At 36.5% G+C, this 27,867-nt stretch overlaps 1 protein-coding gene across 4 annotated transcripts; it reads right to left on the bottom strand.

Moving 5' to 3' along the window:
* Window positions 1-373: 373 nt before the first annotated feature.
* Window positions 374-27,712, bottom strand: PHF6 (PHD finger protein 6). Of its 4 annotated transcripts, none has more exons than XM_072877030.1 (11): window positions 27,370-27,712; window positions 22,137-22,316; window positions 21,832-21,933; window positions 18,137-18,270; window positions 17,784-17,827; window positions 8,121-8,287; window positions 7,799-7,942; window positions 6,463-6,567; window positions 5,499-5,632; window positions 4,698-4,827; window positions 374-3,093 (listed from the first exon to the last, which is right to left on the bottom strand). In XM_072877030.1, exons 2-10 carry the CDS (start codon window positions 22,272-22,274, stop codon window positions 4,698-4,700), a joined length of 1,098 nt encoding a protein of 365 aa, XP_072733131.1. In that variant the 5' UTR covers window positions 22,275-22,316; window positions 27,370-27,712; the 3' UTR covers window positions 374-3,093. The 4 variants fall into 4 exon arrangements, with proteins under 4 accessions (XP_072733131.1, XP_072733134.1, XP_072733130.1 ...); XM_072877033.1 differs by having other exon boundaries at window positions 375-4,405; window positions 8,121-8,284; window positions 27,370-27,711; XM_072877029.1 differs by having other exon boundaries at window positions 375-4,405; window positions 27,370-27,709.
* Window positions 27,713-27,867: the final 155 nt, after the last annotated feature.

Below are 27,867 nucleotides of genomic sequence, written 5' to 3' on the forward strand. Positions count from 1 at the left end.
AGCTGCTCTTCTGCAGTGTAACTATATTACACTCTGCATTCCCTTGGTACCTTAGTCTAAATTAATTTGCTCTTGGGGGAAAAAAAAAAAAGTTCTTGAAAGGTGAGAATGGGAACCTTCAGTGAGTCAGTTACTTCACATTATTAACTAGCGGTAAATGCAAAGCAGCTTACCCACTGCACAAAGTTAAGAAGAATACACAAATATGCAGAGTTACCACTAAGTAAGTGGCATACCGTAAGTACGCATTCTCACTTCTCTCCTGCTAAAATTTTCATGGGCCTCTAACCTCAATAGGAAATACTGCATTTATGCATTAAAACAACAGTTTTAAAAGTTATACTTCCAGAAAAAGGACAGATATGCAAATATGAAATTCATAACTCATTTATTGAATATATATATGCAAGGATACCAATAAAAAGAAACTAATACTGCAAACTACAACTTTGGAAGTAAAGCCAATATAACAGGAACAAAATATACATAACATTGTAGATAGGAATGCATTTACCCTCTTTCGTACATTCCTTGTCTTCACACCTAATGTAAATGTATGCTAGAGCAAAAGCTGCAAATGTTAGCCTAACCTGAGTGCTTTTTGACAAGCAACAGTTCTCCAGGATTCTTTAAGGGTTGAGATGTCACTGCTGACTAGTGAATGTGCATACATATGCATATATAGAAACTGCTTCAACAAGTATATAAATCAAGAGCTGTGTTCTGTTTTTTGACCTCCATCACTTAATACAGTGGAATCTGTTTCTGGTGACATGGAAGAAGAGTTACTATTTGCTATAATGTACTTTCAGTTCTCTTAAGATTAATTTCATCTAATGAGGATTAATTTTCTTGTCAATCTGATTCAGCATATTAATATTTTTGGAATGCACTGATTATCACCTGCCAGATAAGTCTGATATTTCACATAGATTATCACCTCTTCATCTTTCACTCTGGTTTAGCATGAAGTTATTTTTCATATAGGCAGCAGTAAGAAGCAAGCTCTCTTCCTTTATATTGCATTTTAGGGCCAGATTCAGTGTAACCATACCAGTCTAGATCAGCACAGCTCTCTACCTAAAGATCAGACTTTGTGGAGTGTAGGTGTAACTCCTACTAGAGCCTTATCACAGAACCTCCTGTGGATCAACACCTGCTGAATGAGTTGATCTTTTGATCACCTAATCTATTTCATCCTAGCTAGCTGCACTGATGCTGATACTGAACCGGTCTTTCACCCTTCCTTGAAATGGAGTGATAGCACAGCTTACTGCTAATAGTGTTTGATCATGCCTTGAGCCTCTGGCATTACACCAGCTGTATCCTCAAGTTATTTGAAAAATATCCTTCTGATGCCTGTCCTTCCTTGGTACAGTCCTTTCTTGGTATAGCACAATCGCAGATCTGTTAATATAGAGATACAGTGAGTTGGGGAGATCTGTTAACATATACAGTGAGTTGGGGAGAAACCTCCCTTCTCAGAGGGTTTCAGGCGTCTTAAACAGCACACACTACTCTTGTGAGCAAAAGAAATGCCCAAAGGCCAAAAAAAAAAATTATTATTTTTTTTTTTAAATACAGTGAAACCAGTTTCATAAGACAAGTTTTGTTAAATTCATGAGTTCTCTGATTGTGAGATGAAAGCAGAAGGTGCCTATTAATAAAAAAATCTCAGTAACAAAGACTGCATTAATTTAACTAGCTAATTTAAACATACCTATTTCACCTATAGAGCACTTCCATTACTTCTAACATTTCTGGGAAGGCAGTAGATGCTCCAGAATAATCTTCAATATATGCTTGCAAAGATTACATTGCTTTACCAAAAAGAAAAAAAAAAAAAAAAAGAAAAAAATTTCAGACAGACTGTCTGAAATTCCAAGCTAAAATACACATAAAAAGACAGTAATGGCAGTATTTTGTCTTTAAAAAAATGATGTAAATGTTGTATACTATCATACATTGTCATGCTTTTTAAAACTACAATTAAGGACGTAAGAGATGTACAGTAAATACACTGCTGAGGTACATTTCTTCTAAATATTAACACCACGACAGAATTACTCCCCAGCAGGTGATGCTACTTGGGAACATATAAATACAGTTTTTACATTGTAAGGCACTTTTACCCAGCATACATGAGTTGAAGTCAGTTATGACAAATTTGAGGCTCCTAAGAAAAGATTTTTGCTTTTGACTTTGTTTCCATGAATTCTGAATTTATGACAGTTTAGTCAGGCCATCTCAGCACAAAGAGGTAACAGGTAAACCAGCCACTTACTTTTCTGCTACCTGAAGGTAAAGTGCTGTTCTGGTTCTTCGAGGCATGGAATGGGGCAATTTATTTCGTAACAGATGAATTATTGGACTGAATATTATACTAAGCAACTGACACACTATGAATTAGAGCTCAGTCTCAAATACAATCAGTATGCTGGCAGATCTACCCCATGCAACCTTAGTTAAAATACAGTAGCTGCAAACAAAGTGCCTTTTTTCCATGGGAGGGCCATGTCTGAGGCACAAATCTACAAGTAATTTAAACATTGAAGGATGTTATTTTGCATTCTAAAACTGTTCTGAGTGGCTGAAAAATGTTCATATTCTAGGAGAAACAAAACGCCTTGATAGACAATTTCAATAATCGATCTGTCATTGCAATTCAAGTCACGCTTTTAATTTTGAAAGTTACAAATACAAAATAAAAATGATCAATGGCATCATGTTTAGAGCAGTAACTGAATATTTTCTGTACACAGCAATATTTCTTTCCAAAATGGCATTATTCTCCAGGAAAGCAAACAGAATTGATTGAATTCTAACAGGTAAAATGTTAGAAACTCCAATATACAGTAATTGAGTCCCTCAAGACATTAAGGGAATGCATAAGAAGACAAATGACACACGTTAAATCTTTTAAAAATACAAGTAAAAAATGCTACAGAAACTCATGTTACAAATGAACCATTTTTGCAATACCAATCACAGAAGAACTGTAGCAGTTTATAGTCAAATCAGTGTATTTTGCTTGTTTCCTTCCTTCAAATCCAGAAGTTTTGTTGGGAGTTCAGAGTGAAACAAGTCAAAACCCTAAACAAACAATAAGGTGATGCGATAGCAACAGACAAACATGTGGACTAGATTCAGCTTTTTGGTTTTATTTAAGTAAGTCTGAGAATGTGCTTTAACAGACCAATTGAAGAAGCTAGTAGCCATTAGAAATGACAAGGTGTTTTGAAAGCAGTCAGAGGACTGATCTGTTAGGTTTGGTATAGCCTAGATCTGATTATTCCCTAAAGGAACATCAAACTCTAGTAAGTAGAATTCCATGACGTGATTGTTGACTTGACAGAAAGAGAAAAAATAATCACTAAAACAATAAGGATGATAAGCAAAGTTTCTCATATAGTGGTCATAAGATTAAAAAATAAATACCAATCTAGCAAAAAAGGTTGTTTCCTCATTCTTCTTACAGAATATGGGACCTTTATGCATATTCTGGACAAAACATGAAGTGTTCCACACAACACAGAACACTTGAGGTATGGACGTCAGATATGGTGGCTAAATTCCATAGTGAGTTAAGAGTTGTAACTCTCTGAAGTAAAAGAGATTGGGCTGCAGAGTCCAAACATTTGTATAATAAGGTTTTAATCACACTTAGTGAAGCGTTCTTTGTAAATCAGGGACATAGAAAGAGGTGGGTGGTTGGGGAAAGAACGAACTACAGCCCTTTGGCATGAGTTCTAAAGCTCACAGCTCAGAACCAACAGCTGCTCAAGTAAATCTCCCGCAAACAATGCTCGGCGGAATGAGCAATCACAACAGGAACAACCTGAAATGTTCAAGCGTGCTTCGGTGTACACTGAGTCCTTTTCTACTGTGTGCTTTGCGAGCAAAAACAGAGAGCGGCTTTCCCATGTATAGCCTCCGTAACTTGTGTATGAAGAAAATGCAAAATTCACAAAGTACCAGCTTGCTGCCACCACAAACTTGTCCATGTTGTTAATTAAACTAGCTAAGACCTTCCCTCATTGCATGAATCCACTAAACAACTTACACATTCCAAATCTTAAGGTTTTTATTCAGTCCAGAAATATAGATCTTACTTCATTTCAATGTCTGCCTTAACTTTTGACACTGTACATATTACATATCATTTATATAGTGTTTCATTTTTTCCAGACACTGCAGACTACAAACTACATAATATTGACATGTAAAACTCTGCCACTTACTGAAGGCTCACACACATGAACGTTTCAGGCAGTTCAATGAAATTTCTAACAGAGTTGGGTAGTAAAAAGTTACTAACCCTTTTCTGATTTTAGAAAACAATTTAAAAGAATTAGTAGTTATGATGTCTTAGCCATTCCCAGTTCTATAACTCTGTCCCTTGAACCTGTTTAAAAAATGATGAAAACAATAGTAAATTTAAAATCATACAGAAAAGCATTTAGCAGCTCTGACATTACATCTATATTTAGCGATAGAAATGAGAGCCTCCCTTCTTATACTGTTACAAAGTCAGCTGGATTTAAAAAACAACAAATCCTCCCCATTTTTCTACAGTATGCCAATAAAAAGTACTTATCTGCATACACTAGATTTAAATACTTCACTGCAATAAACTACGTTAAATGTATATTGCGTTTCAGTCTCGGTAACAGATCTGTCAGGAGTAACTTCCATACCTAGTTTCCATTGAGCTGCTGCTGAGGAATGTCATTATGGTCAGTGCCTGATTTGCCACGGCTTTTGCTTTCTCTTTCTTCATCCTCTTCATCTCTTTCATCATTTCCACTATGGTTTTTACAATAGAGTCTAGCACAATAAAAGAAACAGTGAGGACTTTTACTGGAAGTATCTATCAAAACCAGACTTTCCTCTCAATTAGTTTTGAGATGTGCTACAAGTCAATTGCTAACTCTTTTAACTCATTCGTGGTTTTCTGTCAAGCATCAGTTAAACTGAGAAAGAAAACAAGGTTGAAGACTAGCCAACAAAACTTTGATCAATTCTAGTTTTCAAGAACTGCTGCTACTCTGCTCAGAGAATGCCCTCTTGTGGGCACAACCACACTGGCAACTCAACTGCAGCCAAGTCACTAACGCCAGCAGTTCAGCAAGTAAAAGTATGGAAAGTTACTGGGTCCAAAAATCCGAAAATAAGCTACAAAACATATCAATATGAAGGAATCATGACATAAATTATCCAGGGTTTCCTCAATGTAAATCACAGATTAATCGAATAGGGAAATATAATACACGTCAATTAATTTTCTCATTTCTCATATTGCAACACTACTACAGAAATGTTAAGTTTGCAAAATATTTCAGTCATTCTGCTAAGTCAACAATTACTTTAAAATATCATTTAAAATGAAATAATATTCTCTTTTTTAATAACATACTTGACTAGCCAAGTTAGGCAGAAAAAGTACCATGAAATATCTTCACTTTCATTATAGATTCAAGAATGACAGAGGTCCTTACTTATAAATTCCTCGCGACATATTCTCAATGTATTTAGCTTTGTCTTCTACTCCACAGTGGTAATGGTATGTTTTTATGCAGGCTTTAATTTCACACCCAATAGTAGCACCAGGCTGGCTGCAAAGTGTGCATTTCTGTGCAGGGGAAAGAAGAGAATGGCACTGTTCAGCCTTTCAGTCTCTTGCCTCTTAGTATTCAGTTTAGTGTTCCTCATATTTATGGCTACCATTTTGGAACAGAGTAATTTTTCTGGCAGATCATCCTTCCAATGAAAAGTTAATCAAAGATATTGTAAAACAGAAACTATATAATACTAACCTATTAAAATACGAACACTAGGTTTTACCTGTCTATTGCATTGAAAATTGCTACATGATTGCACAGATTATTGCACTTCCAAGATCATTTTATTGCCACTGAAGTTAGTATGTTAATATATGAAGAATCTTAAATTTTTTTTTTCAAGGTACAATATTGTTAGGAGCTGTTTGTTTTCTTTTTTCCCCGCTATAAATTTCTTACCACTTTAAAAACATCCTGAATTTTAATAAAATACAATGTGACATTTCACTAACATCCCCATCTCTAAGGCCTTAATACGTTTTCATATTAAAACATGAAAACAGCTGGAAGCATGTCACTGCAAGAACATATTATCTTAAGTTTATTTGTAGTTTTACACAGTGTGCTTTTAGTAACACAGGATCCAAAGCTGTTACTCTCTTATAGTTACAGAAAGGCTAATAATTATTTACTATGTACTTTGTCTTAAAGAACACTAAATACCACATGCCCAAACACCACTGATTTTTAAGGTGATTCCTGTCTGGCTACCTGTCCCAAAAGTAACAATACATTTAAATTTTGTGTTTAGAAACAGATGGAAAAGATTGTTTCACAAAAGGAAGGAGGTAGAGCTATAGCAGAATCAGTAACATATTCATCACAATCTGCAGATACATACCATTCTTTTTCCTCTCTTGATTTCTTGAAGTACAGTTTTGATATCAAAATCACCAAACTCTGCCCTTGAAGTTGTTGTTAGCTGGACAGTGCCAGAAGAGAACAACTGTAAAACAAGCAAGTCAAAATCATTTCAGGTCACCAACATGATCAGAAATTTTTTTCTGTGCAGGAATAACTGAGTATTGAACATCCCCGTCTGTGATCTCAGACAGCATGTGCTTTACCAACAAACTAGGAAAAAAACCCATGCTGAGTAATTAGTATGATGAGTATTCCTTCTGATACCCAACTGACTGCTTTAATTACATTTGTTGCCTTGGAGAAATGTATTTTAAAAGACAAAGGAGTAGACAAGAAATAATGACACGATGAAAACACAAAGTAATAAATGGGCAATATTATAAATTACACCACTGAACTTTTTAGGAATATCCAATTTCCTTCCCTGTGACAGATACATAATTCAGCTTCATGGCACAGCTGATGTCAACATACCTGAAAAGCTCTGAGGGATGACAATGGAGCACATAAGTACCATCCCTACTATCATCATCCTGGTATATTCAGCTTAAACTGTCTTAAAACTGAAGCTCAGGTACACAAAGTAGTGAAGAATAAGACTCAAGCCTGCTGGCACACACCAGGTCTCTGTTTAGTGAGGCTAGGTACAGGAAGACAATTAATACTCCACAGATTGCCTGGACTATTTACCCATTTTGAGGTAGAACAGGAACCACTGAGATTTGTTACTCAAAACCCTACCTCATTCATAGGATGAGTTATATGAAAGATAGCACTATCTGCTCATGTTCATTGAAATTAGCAGATTATTTTCAGGCTGACAGTTCTATAAGTGTGATCATCTAAAGGCAAGGGTTTTCTAGAACTTCCATGTCCCACTCTACTCGAGTCACACAGCCTGAATCCACTGGTCAGAAAATTAATGAAGTTCATGGATTCGTCCCGGATTTTGTCTGAATGCCTGTGGAGTAAAGGTATTTTATTTTTGGAGTGGATTCTTTTAGTTAAAACTGTTTTCTGTTTTCCTTTTTAAATATTGTGTATGCATTTCGATGCTAAGGGAGCATTTTTAATAAGCTAAAGTCTCCCTGAGCTAATTCCATCTCTTAGCACGTAGCCAACTTTTATCCATATTGCCCACAGTGAAAATAAATGAATTGCTCACTTCGCAACACTTCAGCGCCTAAAGAGATCATCAGCACACAGACAATACTCATGCATAATTACATGTGAGGGTACTGTATTAAAATCTAAAATAGCAATTCAGACAAAATTCACATAATAGACTGGTTAATAACAATACTGTTACTCACCATGCACTTATAGTGCGCTGCAGCCTTTTTGGCATTAAATATATGAAGCTTTCCTCTAGCTTCATTTTCTTCTTCACCTGCATGACAGAATCCACATTTAGGTTTTGTATCACTGGGGCTGCTTCTGTGGGGAGACCTGTCTCTCTGAAAGAAAAACATTTTACTAAAATATACTGCTGGGTTACAAATACGGTTGTAATTTTAAAAGCCTGTGGCCACCAGCTGGAGGCTCAGACAAATGCAAATTTTAATAAAAATTATATTTGCAGAGAAGAAATATGCAATTCTGTCTTCTAAGAAGTTTAGCATATTTACTGCTTACATAGGAACTGCTTTCTATTTCGTCTGTGCCATGAGAGGACGTAGATCTAGTGTCTTCTGATTGCCCTTTTAAATTTGTTTTTCTTGGCTTTCCCTTACGACCCCTCCTTTTTCCTTTGGGAGGTGAAGGCTCCAACTCGTGTTCATTGATACTTTCTTCTAAATCTGCTTTAGAAGTTAGAAAACATAATCAAATAACATTCACAAAAATTTTATGCAAAACAAACCAAGCAACAACAAAAAAAACCAGACAAGAAAAAAACATAACCTGTGTTTTCTGTATTTTGGTCAGAAATAAAAATAGCAACTTTTTCCCATTTATTACAAACATGCAACTGCGGATCCTGAAAACATTATTTACTTCATTATACATATCACACAGCTTTGCATCTTTATAACATATGAAGAAGGTTTAGCATTTCTTACAACTTCTACTTTCAGACCCAAAACGTGTCCTCAGATACCTATATTCACCTCCACTGAAAATAAGACTCTTTTAAACTACACTGAAACCAGAAAGTGTTTTCAATAATGAAATAAGCTTTTATTTTTTTTAAGATGCATAACTTCAACGTAAATTGCCCTTGATATTATGCCAGTGTTTCTAAATAACACCTCTCTCCTTGCTTTATTAATTAATGGCTTTTGACTTAAGAAAAAAATTCACCCATTTTGGCTATAACATTAACATCAAGTTTTAAAACTGAAATGTATTTTGCCTCCATGAAACAAATCTAAAATTTCATTTTAGTTACAGTATATTTTTACATCTACAGCTAAAAGCAGCCGCCAGGTTACAGAAAATCATCCACACTGACAATATCCCAGATAAAGTATTTATAGACCATTAAGAATATAAGAACATATATTTTTAATACAGACATACCAAAGAGGTCTGACAAGTTCCTTTGAAAATGTCAGCTCAACTGCTGAATGCTACACAGAACCGTAGTCCAGTATTCTAGCAGACTGTCCTTTTGATTACTCAAAGCTCTACAGGTAATACAGATCAATTCTGGAAACTTCTTAAGATTGCTTCCAATATGATCTAGTTAAGTTATACCTGATATTGAATAACCAGCTCTATTCAGTTGCTAACAACTTTCCTGATCATCAGCTGCTTGCAGGACCATCTTTCTTTTTCCTTTTAACATGTAACACCCACCCCTGCTCAAACTGCAAAGATATTTCAGCAGACTTGTTTTAAGGAAACATGCACACACACCGCTAAAGAACTTGCTTCTCAAAATCCAAACCACAAACATCAGTATGAGTCCCCAAACGGAAGGAAGTCCTAATCAGAAGATTCGGAACATCTACTTCATACATTAATGGGCCACTTAACTGTTTTTATTATTATTATTATTAAAGCATTGCTATGGCACTTATTGCCATTATGTTGTGGTCTCAGTATCCGGACAGGACATCTTATTTTGAGACTAAATGCTGCTTCGCCCGAACTCGTCTTTCTTATCTACTATCACGTAAGAATGAGATCACATTTCTATCTCATGATTAACAGCGACTCAACTGCACAAAAGTTTGAAGTCAAAGACTTGAGCATATTCCACAGCCATCAGCTTGGAGTAGAAGATAACTGAGCTACTGGCCCAAGGCCTTGCGTACAAGTGTATCCCATTAAGCTTAGTCTATCATATCTGTCACTAATCCCTGAGAAAGCTACAGCTTCTTGCACATTTATTAACGAAGGACAGAAAACTAATCCAAATGCATCACAACAGGTTATAATGAAATATAATTCCCCCAAAGCTTTACTCTGTTGTATGGTTAGAAAAAGGCAAAAAATTGAGAATAAATTAATACAAATCTGCACATTATTTTGGCTTAAATTGACAGATTATTCAGCTATATACAGATACTCCCAGGTTGCTACTAAAATACATTAGTCTATCTACCACAACATTCCTATGCTTTAATATAGATACTATTAATTTCTAATTAGATGACAAAAGCACCATTTATTTCACTCTGAAAAAATAAAATAAGGTATGTGATGACATGGATTATCTAATGAAACAACATATTTCATATTTTCTTCTCAGAATTTACTATCTAACATTATTTTTCATTTATCATTACTTGCTAAATTCCCCAAGCAAGATTATGCAATTTAGATATCGTACCTCTCAGACTGCATATAGCAAACTTTATTACAACCTGAAAACCTCTTTCAAAGAAAATAATTCTCTTTTATCTTGTCCCTCATCATATGAACTCTCCACCAATGTATTAAAAGAAATTTGTGAATCTTTGTCTCTAGTTTTACATTTACAGAAATCATAGATGGTTATTCTAGGAAAAAAAAAGTCTTACAAAAATGTGACTATTGAATTCATGACCCTTTAAATAACATCAGTAAGAAGTTAAAAATATTCCTTCCGAAATCATTCCATGGATTTCCCTACTGTGTTTGATGAAGCAAAATGTAGTCCATTCACCAACATTCCTTATTTTTTCCAAAGCTCCTTATCAATTCTGTCAACCATAATGCTTTCCACCTCTTAGTCCACACTTATTTTCTAAATAACATTGAAGCATATCCTGAACTCTCTACAGTCACACTTTCCCAACTGGAAGTGAATCATAATTGCTAAAAACCAAGCACACATTATGAAAGCCAACTTTTTATAAGAAATGTCACAGCCTCCTTATAGAATAAGTTCTTAAGTGCTATTTTGTAGTCTACAATTATTAGAATATTTAAGATTTGAAAAGTAAAAATGCTATATTTTTAAAAGATGGTTTCAGTGTAAGATAAAAAAAATCAAGATTGCACAGCTTTCCTCAAAGGAGAACTGCTTTTCTGTGCTCCAAACTAGTACTTCCAAAAAAGTTCAGAGTTCATTGAAATCTAGATGCTACATGACCCCTTCATTAAAATAAAATTCCTTGCAGATTTAGGCCTCCTACTACAACTGACATGGACCTACCACCGAGATGTGAGGATCTGCTCTACCACATCTATCTGCAAGACCGATACCGCAAAACATTAAAGTTTCTCTCATTTTTAACAGCACTGTGAACTAGCGTTAACAGTACAGGAAGAAAGAGATTGTAACCAGCTTTAAAATACACCTGCCTTGGATGGTCTTTACTGTTCAATATACAATTTGGTTTGTGCCCTACCCCTCCCCTCAAGCCCACTGCCAGCTTACCCTGTTTCCCTGGCATCTGATGGTTGGGTGTTTCCAACTTCTCATGTCAGCTTGAACTAAGGAAAACACAAAAAGTTGTTCAACTCCTCCCTGACCAGATGACGTTTTATCATGGATATCACCCATACTCTGAATCCCCTGAGATTCCCTAGATATTCTTCAACTGCCCCCCATCCCATATCCCATTACTGCATTGATATTTAAAATCATCACAATATTCTCAACATAAATTAATCTAAAGTCTTCAAAGGAGGTATCTTATGAGCTTTATTCAGAAGTCCCTAAATGCTGTATCTGAAAAAACAAGCTTAATACGCAATACGGTCTGAGGAGGAGGGGTGGGGGTAGAAATCAAGAGGAAACATTCTACATTTTCAGAAGCACCTAAGAACATGATATTGTAAATTCAGATGAGTGGAAAGATGAGCAACAACAAGCCCCAAATTTGCATTTTAGAAATCCATGAGCAGTACAAAGTACCACAAAAAGAAGACGAGCAAAATGCTGTATTACATAAACTGTAAACAGGGAGACTCAGCTTCAGAGAGAAATCTAAAAATTCTCCTTTGATCATGACTAGAAGGAAAAAGGATCAAGATGTTTTGCTGTTTAAAATGAGGCTTGGCAGAGAAGAGGTTGAGATATCACTGATCTATTCTGTATTGCATCAGCTTGAAATATACATGGAATCACCCTTTTCCAAAAGCTAGGTTAAAGCAAAGTAATAAAAGAATTAAGTGATTTAAAGGTTGTGAAAGAACAAATAAAAAGAGGATGTATAATAAAGGCTAATACTGCTCTCTGCATCCACCTCCTACATTACCTTAAACAATGGACTAAGTGAGCCAGAAGCAAAGGGGGCTAAGTCTGTATGAGGAAGATAATAAACAAAACTGACTGGCAAAATATATTTGCAAGTAGGACTGTACATAAAAAGAAGCCAAAATGGAGAATGTGGAAGTGGCTTAGACATATTGTCATGTAAATCTGAAATCACACTTATTTATTTAAAGTTTTACAGTGCATTTGGGATAAAAAAGAGACTCTAAAAATTACAAAGAACAAAATCAACCTTACTAGATTTTTAGAAGAGAAACGGAATATAACTGAGAAAGAAAAAGTACTTTAGCATATTCAAGTAAGATGTCCTTAAAATATGGCTGAGACCCAATGAACCATACGTGGCAACATAATTATTTTAAATTGAAAAGAAATGTCTAAAACCCCTGAAAACCTTATTGTCCCAGTAGTCAATAATAAAAATGTGAATGCATCTATAAGCATTAATAAGAACAGAGATTTGCATAAAAATCCTTGCAAGCAAATAGGGAATCAGGTAATCCGATCATAAATAATAGTAGCTTTTATCAGCAAATGATGTGAAATTAACAATCGAAACACTGAATATAATTCTTAAGTTGTTTTTTTTTTAAATGGAAAAGGACTAAGTTACATGAAACATATATAAACTGGAGAAAGTAAGAGTGGAGAGGAAAAAAATTAAATTACCCCTTAGGTCCCGTTACTAATATGTCTTTCAAAAGTACCAGATACGTCAAGGAACTGATGACTCTTGTCCCAAAGCTTTTTTGACTGAATAGTATCTATGTTATGATATACTTGAGATTATTTCTTTAATTAAATACATTTAACATAGAAAATGAATAAAATAGTCCTCCATAGCCAATCTGAATGCTTTTTCAAGCAAACAATCGTCAGCAAAGACCAAAGACAGACAATACACTTGGCTTATCTGCATAATCAGAAAGCTTATGACAACTGGTGTGATAAACCTTTTAAGTATGAGTTAGCTGACCAAGTTTCTATTTGTATAACGTCTTGCCTAGATAGGAAGGAGAATTATAATGTAAACAACACAGGACAGCTCCTCAGATAGGACAAACCATTCACCACACTACTTCTACCTTCTTTCCTTTTCCATTAGCTGTGAGTTTTTCCATAAGAAAACACCACTGTGATGCTTCTGCAGAATACCTCATTAGTCTATAATGGACTGCATAGGAGATTGCAAACTTAATGCCTGGACCAACCGTTTTTGTCGTAACACTACCTGTACATTTGACGCCACATTCAGAGCAGCATTCTCCATAAGACAGACAAGAAGGCTGAGTTAGCAGAGCCTAGGAAGAATTTGTAACCATCCACCAGCAGAACGGAAACAACACCGAACTGCAAAGTTACGGAAACTTTTATACCTGACTGCATTAATGCATACAATGTTAGGCAAGCTTATGCTGTGAACAGGGTTACAGAAAATGCAACTACGAACAAACACGGATTAAAGAATCCAAAGATGAATCAGGATGTTACCTAACTAGAACGCCAAAAAGTTTTGGATGTTTTTCCTGCCAGCCTCTGGCTTACACAGTGCTTCGAAAAAGTACTCGGTTTGATATAGATTGCAGCATCTCTAAATAGGTCTCACAGAGAAATATTACCCTGACTCAACTTACTGAGCAGTATGAGAAGCACAGATTTCATGTTTGGTCTTTAGAATAAGATGAAAAGCATGCTGAGACAGGGAATGTCCATATTTCCATTGTGGAAGCATAATTCCCTGAGGCTTTGAGTACAGCTACAATAGGAATTACGGACACTTTATTTTCTGACCCCACAGTTCCCAAGCATCTGTTTCAAACACTAACAGTAGATAGTCACATGGCTGTCTTCATTATTCTTTGTTTTACTACTACGTAACAGAAGAATTAAATTACATTCTTGTCTTAGTTTATATTAAACTATTCCTGATCAGCTGAATTTCTTTTAAATTCAACACAGGGGCCAGGGCAGCCCCACCTGCAGGGAACTGAAAGATACCAGATTTTAAATTTTTCAACAATTATTTCCAGTACATTGGAATAAGCTCCAACAAACAGATCCAAAACCTTGGTTCAACAATACTCTATTCTTCAAAAAGAATAAATGCAATTGTATCAAACTGAACAGTAATTCAACTAATAGTTAGCTGTGATAGTTTGAAAGCACTGGCACCAATGCCTATAACCTATTAGGTACTGAAAACTTAAGACGGCTTGCCTAAATTATGAATTAAGCTATTACTTGAAGTTCAGGTCAGATTATTTTGTTAGATTTGTAACCAGCACGACAAAAATCTGGACATGAAGCTTTCAGTAACTTGGTCTGCTCCTCTGAGCAGGTGTCTTCAAATCTGTTGACCCCACAGCCAAAGTCTAGTACAAAGTGCGAGAGTACCTCACTTTTACTGTCCTTTTTCCAATTAGTGGGAACACAGCACAGAAGAATCACTCTGAAATATATATACACAAAGGAAATACAGGAGAAATACAATTCTCCTATTTTATGTCACCTGAAGGCTAGGCCATACAGATAAATTAGACAAACCCAGCAATCTGCCAAAACAGATAATGAATTTAAGAGCACAATACTTTGCTGCCATGTTTCATATTTTTATATTGAAAGAAAACAGAAGATAGTTCAGCAACTCCTGTCAATTAAAGGAAAATGAACTCCCATCGCTCATTAATTTTGTCTTGATGAGTAGGGAGATACTTAGTCTGATGAATTCTCACTCCACTTGAACTTCATGAAAGCAATAAATAACATCTAAGAGGTCCTTTTTATTAGGTTTTAACTGGGTAACTTTAATTCCAAAATAGGTCCTTCAACCACATTTCAATGCAGCCTCAATAGATTTTCTTTCTTTAACTGTTATTAAATGGTTAACATATTCTTTTAAACTAGAACTTCTAACAAAAGGTACATTAGCCAGATCTCAGACTTGAACAAGCATGCCCCCAAAAGCATCTATTTTCTAGGGAACAGAAGGAAAAAATCTCACCATTATGCAGCAGTACTGCCTACAGAAAATAAACTGTTCTGGACTGCACCAAACCAAACACTCCTAAAAACTCTTCCAACATCCACTAACAGAAGTGACGTAATAAAAATATTTGGACTGCAACAATTAAATCTGGATACAGAGAACAAAGGATAAAAAACCCAGATGTTCTACACCGACCAAGAAAAAAACCAAACCCCAACATCCCAGAGCAGGAGCAGTAAGTTTCCATTAAAAAGGACTGATAATTCCAGTGCCTCTGTGCACCTACATCGAGCGACGTAACCACAGATGAGGTTTAACTATTCTGTTATGAAAACAGTGCTGAGAGCAAAGATTCACGAAAATTAAACAAAAACAAGACCAAAAAAAAAGCCACTATGTTAGCATCTAGTATCCCTACCTAGTCTATTCACTCTTCTCTGCAAGTCTTTTCTGGTTTCACACACTACCATTCTTTCATATTTAAATTCCGCTTTGATATTCACATTTTCCTCAAGAAATAAAGCAACAAAATACATATACTAAGCTTAATCTCACCATCCAACATCTTCCAGTTACCATTTCACTGAGCAAACTTCAGCGTTTAAATATTAAGAAACAAACCCTCCGAAGTCCCTTCTTAAACTCTGAAAACCACCCTGTACATTTCTGTCTTCTAAAGGTAATTAGTTTTCAATGTACCAAAATACCATTGCTATACAACGCTATAGGTCATTTCCATAAGACAGATGCAGTATGTATTTTTACTTTCTTTGGTTTAAAGGAGGTCTATCACAAAAGAGCCCCAACTTCTGGCATTATCACATCCGTAAGTGTAAGTAATAATATTCTATGGGTATGGTTCCCTAAACTGTATGGACTAAAAAGAGAACATATTCTTTGGGAAAGAGCACTGGGTAAAATTTCAGTCAAATATTAAATGAAAAACAGAAACCAAAAATGTGAAGTATAGCTACACATATTTCTAAAAGTGTAAAGCATAACAACTGAATATTTTAAACAAAAAAATGAGTGCAAAGTTAAATGTTAAATGAGATACTATTGGGTTCTCTGGCCTCAGTTTTACTGAATGATGTTGTTTATTCCTCCTTCTCATACCCTCAATCTAAGAGTCTCTTTGGATGAGTCTAGTTTAATGTTTCAATAAACTGCCATCATCAACATTTAAGAAAAAAGCCACTATGCCTCTGTAGTAATTTCTCCCATGTCTTCTTAGACAAATATATCCATACAAAATTTAAAAGCCTTTGCTGTTAGAGAATGACATCGTAGAATTAGAGATAATGGTTTCTGAAAACTTTTAAAGAAAAGCACAAGTTCAGATCCTGTGAGGAATTCCAAGCAGAAAAAGTCGTCCATTGGCAGTGGGCTCCATGCAGAATTGGAGGCATTTTTCAATAGATGTCAAACACTGAGCCATTTGTGAATAAGTATGAAAGATTACGTTTAAATATCAATTAAAGAGATTAATCTCTCTCTGGACTCAAATGTCTTTCATACTCTGTTTCTGCTAACCAGCAAAACAACCCCCAAAACAAAGAAACAAAGTGCCAAACTACAAGATAACGTGGCCTTGTCTCTTTGGAGAATTAATATAACATGTATACTGCTTTTCTTGTTTAAACCTAGTAATAGCAAAATCAAAGACTGTTTTATACAAAGCACATGACAATAATTATTTAAATAGACTAAAACCAAAAAATCAATCAGTTTTCATTTGGGATTTTCTACTGCCTTCAGTATCTTTCTGAACATTGAAGTAACATCCATATCTTACCATTAATATATCTACTACCCGCAGCATAAAAAGTAATGTATTACTTTAAAAATACATTTGGCAGAAAGAGACTGAAGTAATTTATTAAATTTGATCTTCACTAAATAAAAAGTCACGTACCCCTCATTAGTTAAATCTGATGACATTTCAGTTGAAAGTAATGCAAAAAGTAAACTAACAACTCTTCGCTTACCCAAATTCAGATACAGTAGGAAAAAGGAAAAATACCTGCATAAACACACAATAGCACAACTAGTTTGGAATTTCAACAGACCACACGATTTGTCTACATTTGTGGCATATCACCCCTCGCGCATTTCACTCCTCTGCAAAGATGCACAGCTTTTATGAATGTATCCAATACAGCTTTTTAAATCAAAATTACTCAGAAATATAGATATAAGTGACCTGATCACAAACCTTTTCATTTACTATTGGGTCCTTCTTATTTGAAGAGTTAAACTCTATTTAATAGTTCCAAAAATATAGTGAATTTTTAGGAACATTAGCAGTACCAAAAATCAGCTATTACCTGAGAAAATATTTTAGATGTTCATATTGTGAGTATTTAACTACAAATATAAGGCAGCTTCTTCCTGGAAGGGAATGCATTACTTCTACCCAAACTTTGTTTTGACAGAACATCAAATCTTTCGAACATCCTAAAATTTATGTTTTGGGTTTTTCTCCACCTCAACCAATAATTTTTAGAGAAAATACAGAAATCAGATGGGCTTCCAAACTCATTGTTTCTCAAAAAAAAAGTAGTTCTAATTTTTACTGAAAACATTTATATTCTCCAAAAAAAATTAAATTTAACCAAAGTATCTTTCTACAATGGGAAAAATTTATATTGAATAATTTTACCTTCAGAGTTATGCGTAGTTTTCTTGTGTTTTCGACATAAAATCCTATAAACAAAGTAGTTGAAAACTGTCAAGTCAGTCACGATTCACAGATTATTTACTCATCTTTTAAATTTAAATGCCAGTACATTTTTCTCCCACTTGTAAGACTCACTGATATACAAATCTTGCAGTGAAAATATGCTTTTCTAGCACATCACTATTTTGAATGCCACAATCATAATTAGAATTTTTTTGCAACAGTTTTGTTTAGATTCCAAAAGTGTTTTTTTGTTTTGCTTTGTTGTTGTTTTTTTTAAAAAAGAACATGAAATATAAATACAAAAATAAACACAGCAAATAAATAATAGTTACATGTAAATGCCTTGTGAGGGTTTCTCTCTTATCTGAGCTTTATCATGCAAAGCACAGTAGTAGTGATATGTCTTGTGACATGTTTTCACATCACAGCCAATGGTTGCTCCAGGACAATGGCATAAAGAGCACATCTGTAAAGAAAAAGAAAGCACAATCCACGTTACTGTTGGCTTAGTATTTCTGAGTTTAAAAATAATATAGTTGCCACTCCTGGTGACAAAATAAATTGAGTTATGCACTTGGCATTTACTCTTCCTGCTCTCAGGTAGTTTTCATAATTTATTTTAAAACCAAGGAGAAATTCGTTGCGATTATGCAACAATACAATAACCATCATACATTGATTATCAATTCAATTAAGAAAATAAGTAATTTACTTTTGTGGAATATCATATGTTTGATGAAAGCGACACAGCTATTCACCTAAATATCCCACTCCCAAGGATAGTCTGTTTATACTAAACATTTCAGAAAAGTTAAAATCATAAATTGTACCTGTTTAATTCTGAATTACATTATGAAGGTAGGAGAAAAAAAAATAGACACTCATTTGGCACTGAATCTTGCAGAGTCAGAAATACTGATGATCTGCAAATTTACCTTAGCCTCAGTAGCTAACTTTACCTCTTTTTTCTATACAGTTATTTCCTTGTCATTTCCAAAACACTGAATTTAGTGAAGTATTTGTTAAATACAATTAATTTATATCAATTATACTAAATTTTGCTCTTTATACTTATATTGCAGAAAAGGTTAAATGGGAGCCTGTTGCTTTACTCTTCCTTCCCAATAATTAATTCTTCTCGTATTAGACTCATCATTGCTTAGGAGACACCAACTATCATGCTTCTAAATTGTTCACTGCCCTTCTCATACCGTGTTGGGAAAGGAAGTCATTGATATAATAACAATATTTTTCTCTATATTATTTTCTATTGACCCAAATATTGCCCAATATATAATATTGCCCCAAAATCTCAGAACTTCCCATTAAACTCCCCTCACAAGACAACCGGAGCTTTTTGTTTGTATCCTGCACATTGCGTACGCCCCCGAAAGATTAATTCCAAATCCATAACCATAAGCATGCAACGTAGGATACTCCTTACATATATCTTTGTGGAATACACTTTCTGCCCACCGCACTAGCTCAGTCAAGTTCTTGTTAGTCTCAAATATACCAAATAAATATATCACCAAAGTTACGTATCACCATCCTGTTTTTCAATTTTAACAAAGTTAACTGAACAATAAAAATGTCAAAGCCTTGGATCATCTCCATTTACTCCTCTGCAAGTTCTGAAATGGTATAGTTATATACCGTTCCCTAGTTGTTATCTAATTTGTATGGCTATTTTATCTCATAAATTTTTTATACGTTATGGTTTAATATATAATAATGGCTCCTTATAAAAGCCTAGGTTGAAATTATATCGATCCAATTAATTTTAGTCAGTACTTGAGGATTTTTAAAGCCAGAAATGGCCAAAAGAAAACTCTTTTTATGAACATCATGATGTATCCGTATGAACAAAACAGACCACAGGAATTTTTATACTGATTTATTGGTCTATGTTTCCTGACATTAATAAAATATTTATTCCATTGGTACAAGTCCTGCTGTCCAAACGGTCACTGTCAACAGATTAGTTAATTCCCAAGTTATATCAGGTACATGTGAAGTTTGCCAAGCTGCAAAATAGGTAAGCTCTTTAAAAAAAATCCTCCCATGCACAGCTAACAGAAATAATAATGATATCAGTGCCTTGTACTCCCAAATGTTTAGACTTCACAAGTTTTTATGACTGGCCTGTTAAGGTCTGAACCTACAAACTTTTCTCAGACAGAAATACATTACCATCAGAAAGGCTCTACATGTCAGTCATTATCACTTCAGTAATGAACAGGCCTCAATTTTCAGTGCATACCTGGTCAGCAGCAGCACCTCCTGAAGGAGGGCAACTACGTAAAATCTGTCAGCAGACAAATTTAGTCCAAGCTATCAATATAATTACTTAACTCAGTGCACCACGCTGAGATATTTTTGCTCAATGCATTCCCACATAAAAGAACAGGCCAGAACAGAAAGCAGACCTTAGAGGGGGTATTTGGGCCAACTATAAACATTTAGCTTCAAGCTTCCTATACAAGTCAGTGGAGAAAGACAGATTCCTCCAGGGAGTGATTCAGAGCTGTAGTTTTCTGACAGCTACAGACAGGGATAAGGCACCTAAGTTAAGATCTAAAATTATCTTGCAAATTCTCTCCAAATAGGAAACATCTCAGGACTGTGAATCTACTAGGTTAACCAGACCCAGGTTTTCTGCAAAAAGCTGAACAAAGTGCCTGATACGTACAGCTAGTGAGCTCCAAGAATATATCCAGCTGTTGCATCAGTGAAGGAACATAAAGAGATTCAGAAGCAGAAAGACAGAAACGACCAATGACATAAAAAGAAATAACCTTCAAAAACATTTGAGACCCAAGAATCAAAAAGTTTCATTAGTTCCATTTACTACCATGTTCTCTGGAAATTCCTAATCATAAGATGAATGACTTGTGAATAGTTATTTATTTATGCTTCAGCTAATTAGAGCAAATAAAGTTCCCTGCGTTGGGTAAGATTCAAACGAAACACTGGATGAAATATTAGACTATTATTATATAGTTGCAGTTCTACAATAATACTTCGGACTACTCTTAGTAGTCCAAGAACTGGTAAACAAGAGTGCTTTAAATAACTAAGCTGAAAATTTTTAATGTGAGGAGTGAATTGATCATTTGTTAAAAATATTTTTTAAAAGCCTCACTCATTTCCCCAAATGGAAAACAACTAGTTCTAAATAAAAAAAAAATTAAAAATAATGAATTAGCTTCTTGGGAATTAAAAAAAAGCCATTGCTGCTCAATTCTCATGAATTTGGTAGAGCTGTAATCATTATTGTACCCACATAGCTCATAAGACATCTATATTCACAGACTCATCTATTAAGTCAATATAATAGGAAGCAATAAAAGTACCTTTGGTAGTTAAAACCAGATTTTGGCAGCAAAACCACATACTGGTAAAGGCACAATAGTACCCTCACCAGGTCCCTAGAATGTGGGTTTCTTTCTGAAATCTAACAGAAAATATTAAATAGAAATTACTGGATTAGAAACATAAATTTAGGAAATGCTATTGTTTACATGCGGCACATCAAAAAGAAAAACGGGCAAACGGTTTTCAAATTTGCTTGGAAAAAATGCATATCTGCTACAACCATCTACATTTGCCAGTGAGGAAAAAAGTGACTGTAAAAGTAATAATTCTGGATTTATTTTTTAATAATTCCATGTTTAAGCTACAATTCTTAAAACAACATGTTTCCATGACAGCAGAACTTGACTGAAATAAACAAACTACTTTTTATCCTTTCCTAAAGACACTTCAAGGGCTGGTTAACTGACATTTAGATTTCATTTCAATATAAGTATAATCATATCCACTGAGGTTTTCTTTTTGTAAATCTGAGACCAATTTTACTTCAACATCTTCTTCTATAAGTTGTCCATTACCTCAGAGCTCACACAAAGGTAGCGCTTTAAAAAAAAAGGCATTTATATGATACACTGAATAACTTCATGGTAAACTTTATAGAAGGTAAGAAAATATTGTCTTCCATTTTCAAGAGCCAAAAATAGAGACTTACCAGTTTAGTGCCTCTCTTTATTTCTTTCTGAATATCTTCAATAGAGAATCCACCAAGACTCTCATTATCAGTGTGTGAAGATACCAGTGCAGATGAGAACAGCTAAAATTATAAAAACAAAACTTATTTTTTAAGTTTTAAGGGTATAAGTGATATAGAACATTCATATATATGAAACCCACCAACATTTCAAATTACAGTGATTAATCATTTGTGCCATTGCCACAGCTGGTTGAATTTTTCATTTGTTTGTAGGCTTTTACTAGCTCACTACATTCCTTTCCTTTTTCCTGTGGGTTACTTACCATACATTTGTGATGTGCTGCCACCTTCTGGTTTTCTGACATCAATAATTGTCCACATTCATTATCTTTATTAGATCTACAAAAACCACACTTCCTTTGTCTTGAAGAGACTTTTTTCTGTCCAACGGAACTTGTCATGATTTTAAATGACCTTAGAATGCCACTTCAATCCTCTCAATGCTACAGAAAAAAAAGGTGCAATCAGCATGTTAACATCATCAAAAGGCAATTTAACTTACAGTTTTATAAATATAATATTGGTTGCTTGAAAATGATCTGTCCCTTTTTACCCTTTTCTTTACACTACTACAATATATCCAAATAAACATGCACCCAACAGAGGCAGTATTTTGCCAGCTTTTTATGAAATTGTATCAGCATGCAGAATTAGTTCTTTAGGCAAAAAAGTCTGAACATTAATAGAAAACTTTTGATACTAATATAAAACTTACAGGGAAAAGAAGAAATAAATGGAAAATACAACAAGTACAGCAATCATTAATGGAAAAAGTTACTGCAACTCTTCCATCCCATTCTTATAGTTATTTATTACACCAAAGGCTTTTGTACAAAGAAAATGTACTACCTGTGCATGCAATAAAATTCATGCTACTGAACTTCAAAAACAGAAGCAAAGAAAAACCCAAGAGCCCAGCATAGTATCCAGAACAGGTTGTGAGTGTAAAAGCTCACGAACTAGCACGGCAGATGAGTAACTACCCTTAGATGAGGGTAGAGATGAGAAGATAAAACGTTACCATTTTAGGTATTTCACAGATACACTGTGGCTAGTCAAACAGAATTAGGAACAAAATTTTAGAAGGATCTTCCCTAACCCGCTGCAATGGAAACCTTTTCAAGACCCACAGTTAATTTAGCAGTACGATACTCGTTTTCAGTAAGCGCGTGAGAGATTCTATTCTCATCGAAGAAAAGTAACTTAAAGCTAAACTCAACGCGAATCACAAACTTTTTATGTGTTACCAGCAACACATTTTAAAATACAACATTGAGGTCCCAATCCCCTAATCAGGCAGACACTGCGAGTTCAAAAGTGAAAATGCCTAACAAGTGTACATGCTTCTTGGCCCAGTATCATGCAGTTTGTGTTCATTTGTTTTTACATCTCTCAAGGAAGAAAATATCATCCTCTTCAGATAGACTTGCTTACAGCTTTTTACTTTGGAGGTTTGAGCCTTACTGGCAGAATTGGCCACAACTGCCATAAAAGCATCCTCCTCAGCCTTTGTCTACATTACATTCATCTAAATAAGAAAAGCCACCATATAGTTTGATATTTCTGTTGGAAAAAAATATAAAATCCAGCCATAATTAGAATAGCAGAGTTGCAATACATCTGGACTGTCCTACAATGGCGATCTGCACAAAAATGCACGACTGTATTTTGAAATTTGCATAGGCAAACCTGGCTGCTTCCCAATGCTGTCAGGCTCTCGTAATACTAGTATCACTCATTATTTTTCTAATCGAAAGCAGAGGAATGTCATTAACTTTCTGTCGGCATATACTACTACTACAAGACAATCCTTTTAGATCCTCACTCTTCTGTTTCAACAGATTTTCACCGACTGAGTTTTAACTGTTTGTCTTGCAATGTTTACTATAAAACTCCTGCATCAAAAGGTGTCTGTCCTGTATCTATTGCCTTTGCTTTATCAACAGCTTCATTTGCTTTCTTTTATAACTGGAAAGCAGTTTACCAGCCGGTGACGCATACTCATAAGAAGAATGCATAGATTTCAGATCTTGCTGATTTGCACAAAAAATGTGCCAATCTGGATAAACTAGTCACACCCTTTTGCAGTGGCAATAGAGAGTTCTTAAGTGTTAAACACAAAAGAATTACTATACTGTATTCTTCTAAAGAAAAAACAAAACAAGACCATTCTGTAATCCCTTCTGAGTAGAAAGAAGAAATGGTTTCTGAAGGAAACATACACGGATTTTCAAATGTGGGGTTTTTTTTGAAAATTTTTTTAAACTTAAAAAAAAAAATCTGGAAGCAGGAAAAAGACCTACAAAAGACAAGTAGGAAACAATATCACAAAGATTTCTTGTTCTCAGGTCACATTCAATAGCTCAACATAAATCACACAGTGATGGGTTAGAAATATATTAACAAAATAATTTAAAATGCACGAAGTTCTGCTTTGGTATAAATAATTTGATATACACACACACATTCATTTAGGTCGACCTGTTTCATTTTATATTCAGATTATATTATCACTATATTGACAGCAATGATAGTAGTTCTTAAAAGGAAGATCAGGGATTTCCTTGAACACATGTGCAGGTTCTACTGACTTACAGGAATAAGAACTACTACTATAAAAAATACCTATCCTTCAATTTAACAAGCAAATTCATATTTTAGAAAATGCAAATAATTTCTAGAACACATAAAAATTTATTAAGTGGCTCTCATCATCTTTAATTTATAAGAATAGTAACTTTCCAAGAAACAAGATTATAAAGAACCTTCTCTCAGCTTTATGCCTTCCAGTGCACTAACAGACACAAGAAGGCATGGCTTTACAGCAATACTAGAACCTGATATAACCTAACTTCTTGAAGTACTTTTGCATAATTTTAAGGCTCACAGTGAAGTTAAAAATAATGCCAATATTTACTTGATGATGCATTGGTGTTGATGTTATAACAAAAAAAATTAAATTAGCAAATACTATGTTTTGGAATACTTATTAAATTATAAATAATTTAACACTTGAAAAATTATTCGAAACGCAAACAGACCAAAAAGCATCAAGGTACACCAGAAAGGAAACTCACGTTCTTTTCACCATCAGATGAATGCATTTTACAAGGATATCTAAAAGTTTTATTTCCAATCCTGCATTCTTTGCGTTTGTGTTTTCTGTATTAACAGGCATTAACACTATTTATACATTTCTAAAGATCGCAGAAAAAAAACTGAGCATGAGAAATATTTCAGAAGCATTTCACTTGCAGACCTCCCCCTAAATTATGTTTGCTTTCTCATAAATGTGAGAAAACACTACCCTGGGATCACTTTTCTTTGTGCCAAAATGCACTTCCTACCCTGTCCATTTAAAAATACCCATTTTCTGAAAAAGATAAAACAAGGTATGCAGCTATGCCACAGACCCAGAATTCTGAACACAAACGCTCAAAATTCTGTTTTCATCTCTTGAGTTAAATCACCCAAAAGCAACTAATCCAGTTTGCCAAGTATCAGGCTACATTTCATTGGAACAAGAAAAATAATTGCTCAATATTTCTGTTTTCCATGTTTAAAAAGCTAACAAATGAATAAGACTTAAAAATAGCATTTAAATATACTGTTGACAGAAATCTTGCTCGTCAGCTTTGTCAGAGAAGCCTTACAGATTGGACCACAAAAAGCAATGTACTGTGGAATCAATGACTAGGAGATTATGCACTATTTCTACCAAAATGGAATACATGTACTACAAAACACAGATTATTACACATAGATATGTTTTCCACAGGCTTGGTCTAAAAAAATGAAAAGTTACATCTGCCCTAAAATCACAAAAGAAGAAACTCATTCAGTGATTCTTCACTCAAAAATTTGGCTTCATTTGCATTCATGTTTCTTAACATCCACTAAGGTATTCAACATGGTGCTTCCCCTAAGAGCACTTTTATTTTATCTTTAAAGCAGCATGTTTTACAAAACTCATATGGCTTGCATACTGTTTTACTGAGTTCTAGATGACAGATTTTCGAACGTAAAAGGGGAATGCAAGTTCAATGACTCTCAGGCAAAGAAGGACGCTCTCAGTGTACGAGACATTGTTCAGCACCGAAGGACGGAAAGTAACCTGGATTCTAATTTCTATTTATTGCCCAAATATGTTTCAAGAGCTACTGCCTGTTTACAGGAGTTAAGGCCCCACTTGTATTTCCAACAAAGGACAGTGACCTATATGCTATCCTTTCTCATGTAAAGTTTGTTTTGCTGTGTGGCCTGTATGATTACAAAATTTTATTTTTAAAAATTAGGATTTATATTTGTCTGTGAATAAAATTTCAGATACCCAAGGAAAACCTACAAGAGAAGTATACAAGCTTTATAAAATTTCATTAAACGTGCTGAAGTGGTTTGAACTCTCAGGAAAAGCTACAGAAAATATTTGCATTGAATTTTTCAAGATGCTCACTAGAGAGACCAGATTCTCTGTTCAAGAAACTTTCAAGTGCTTTCTGCGTTCTAGGGTCAATCACCCATTATTGGGGGCATTATTTTGGAGAAGGGGAGGTGAAGAAAGGAGGTATGCTGTAGGTTTTTGTAGTTGAAAAACCAAAGTCACAAGTCCCATGGAAATCTTTATGTAAGAGTTAACGTTCACACAGCATCCTACAGTCACTGTAAAAAGTAGGGCAGGAACTTATCCATGCAACTTTCTTAAAAAAAGAAACCAAAGGGTAGCAAAGGGGGGGGGGGGGGGCGGGGGAGTTGGTTGAAGGCCCAACCCTGGAAAGTCTAAACAAGAAGATAGAGCAGGTAACTAAAAATTACACAAAAAAAGCCTGCGGTAAGGAAGATCTGGCAGACAGCACAGACCGATCTTCAGGAAAGTTTACATACTCCCACGGGGAGCGGGACATGAGCCGATAACGGCACCGCCGCCGCTCGCCTCCCTAGGGGGGATCGGTGAGGCACGGCACGGCTCTGGGGAGGGACTGCCGCGATTTCCCCCGCCGGGGCCCGGCCACAAGCACCGGCGGGGCCCAACCCCCCCCCCGCCCCCGGCGGAGGGCCTACCGAGGGGGGCTCGGTGGGACGCGGGGCTCCCGGAGAGGACGATCCCCCCCCGCTCCTCACCAAATTTTGGGGGAAACGGGACTCGCAGACAAGGGGGGGCGGATCCTCCAGGGAAGGAGGGAGCGGGCCGAGGCGGGCGGAGCGAGCGGCTGCCGTCGGCTCGGCTCGGGGAAGGGGGGGCGGGTAACGGCACCGGGGGGCGCCCCCTGAAGAGGTAGCGCTGGGTGCCGGGACACTCCCGGGGGCGGGCGGCTCGCTGAGGCCCAGCGGCCGGCGGTGGCCGGCGGCGAGGCGGCGGGAGGGCAGGGCGGGCTCCCCGGGCCAGGGGCTGCGGGCGGGCGGGCCGGGAGCGCCGTGCCTACCCCGGGAGCGCGGCAAAGAGGCGGTTGGGCGGGCAACGAGGCGGTTGGGCACTCGGTCGGTCACTCAGTCACTCACCCGTGTGGCGGGTGGGGCGCCGGGGAGAGGAACAGCTCGGGCACGGGCACACCCCCACCCCCCCGTCACCGCCGGTCGCTCACGGCCGCTCGCTCGCCGGGACCGTCCCTTTCATTCGGGGCAGGGGACGCTGCGCCGCCGCCGCCGCCGCCGCCGAGCGCAAGCACGCACGCACGCACGGACGCACGCACGCACGGACGCACGCACGGACGCACGCACGGCGCGCTCGGGCCGCGACGCCGCGACGCTGCGGGGCGGTGCCCGATTGGTGCGCGAGGCGGCGCGGCGGGAGCACGCCGGGCCCTCGCGGCCTCCTGCGCACGCGCGCCGCCGCGCGCCTCCCCCCCGCTTCTCCGCGAGGCCCGGAGGCGAGGGAGTCTGGAAACGGAAGGGGGCGGGGCGGGGAGGGGAGCTCTGCGCCTGCGCAGTTGTCACCCGCAGCCGTTGGAGGGGGGGCTGACTGCTGGAACCGCGCAGGCGCGAGTCCACCGCAGACGC

Source organism: Ciconia boyciana, chromosome 12, assembly GCF_034638445.1.
Source record: "Ciconia boyciana chromosome 12, ASM3463844v1, whole genome shotgun sequence".
Taxonomy (NCBI): domain Eukaryota; kingdom Metazoa; phylum Chordata; class Aves; order Ciconiiformes; family Ciconiidae; genus Ciconia; species Ciconia boyciana.

What these genes read in the sequence shown, in the direction of transcription:
- PHF6 (XM_072877030.1), bottom strand. Translation starts at nt 22,274, where the DNA reads ATGACAAGTTCCGTTGGACAGAAAAAAGTCTCTTCAAGACAAAGGAAG. An exon ending in CCCTCACAAGGCATTTACAT is followed by an intron (nt 17,828 to 18,136) that starts GTAACTATTATT and finishes CTTTGTTTATAG; the next exon opens with GATTTTATGTCGAAAACACA. An exon ending in ATGTCGCGAGGAATTTATAA is followed by an intron (nt 4,828 to 5,498) that starts GTAAGGACCTCT and finishes TTATTGTGCTAG; the next exon opens with ACTCTATTGTAAAAACCATA.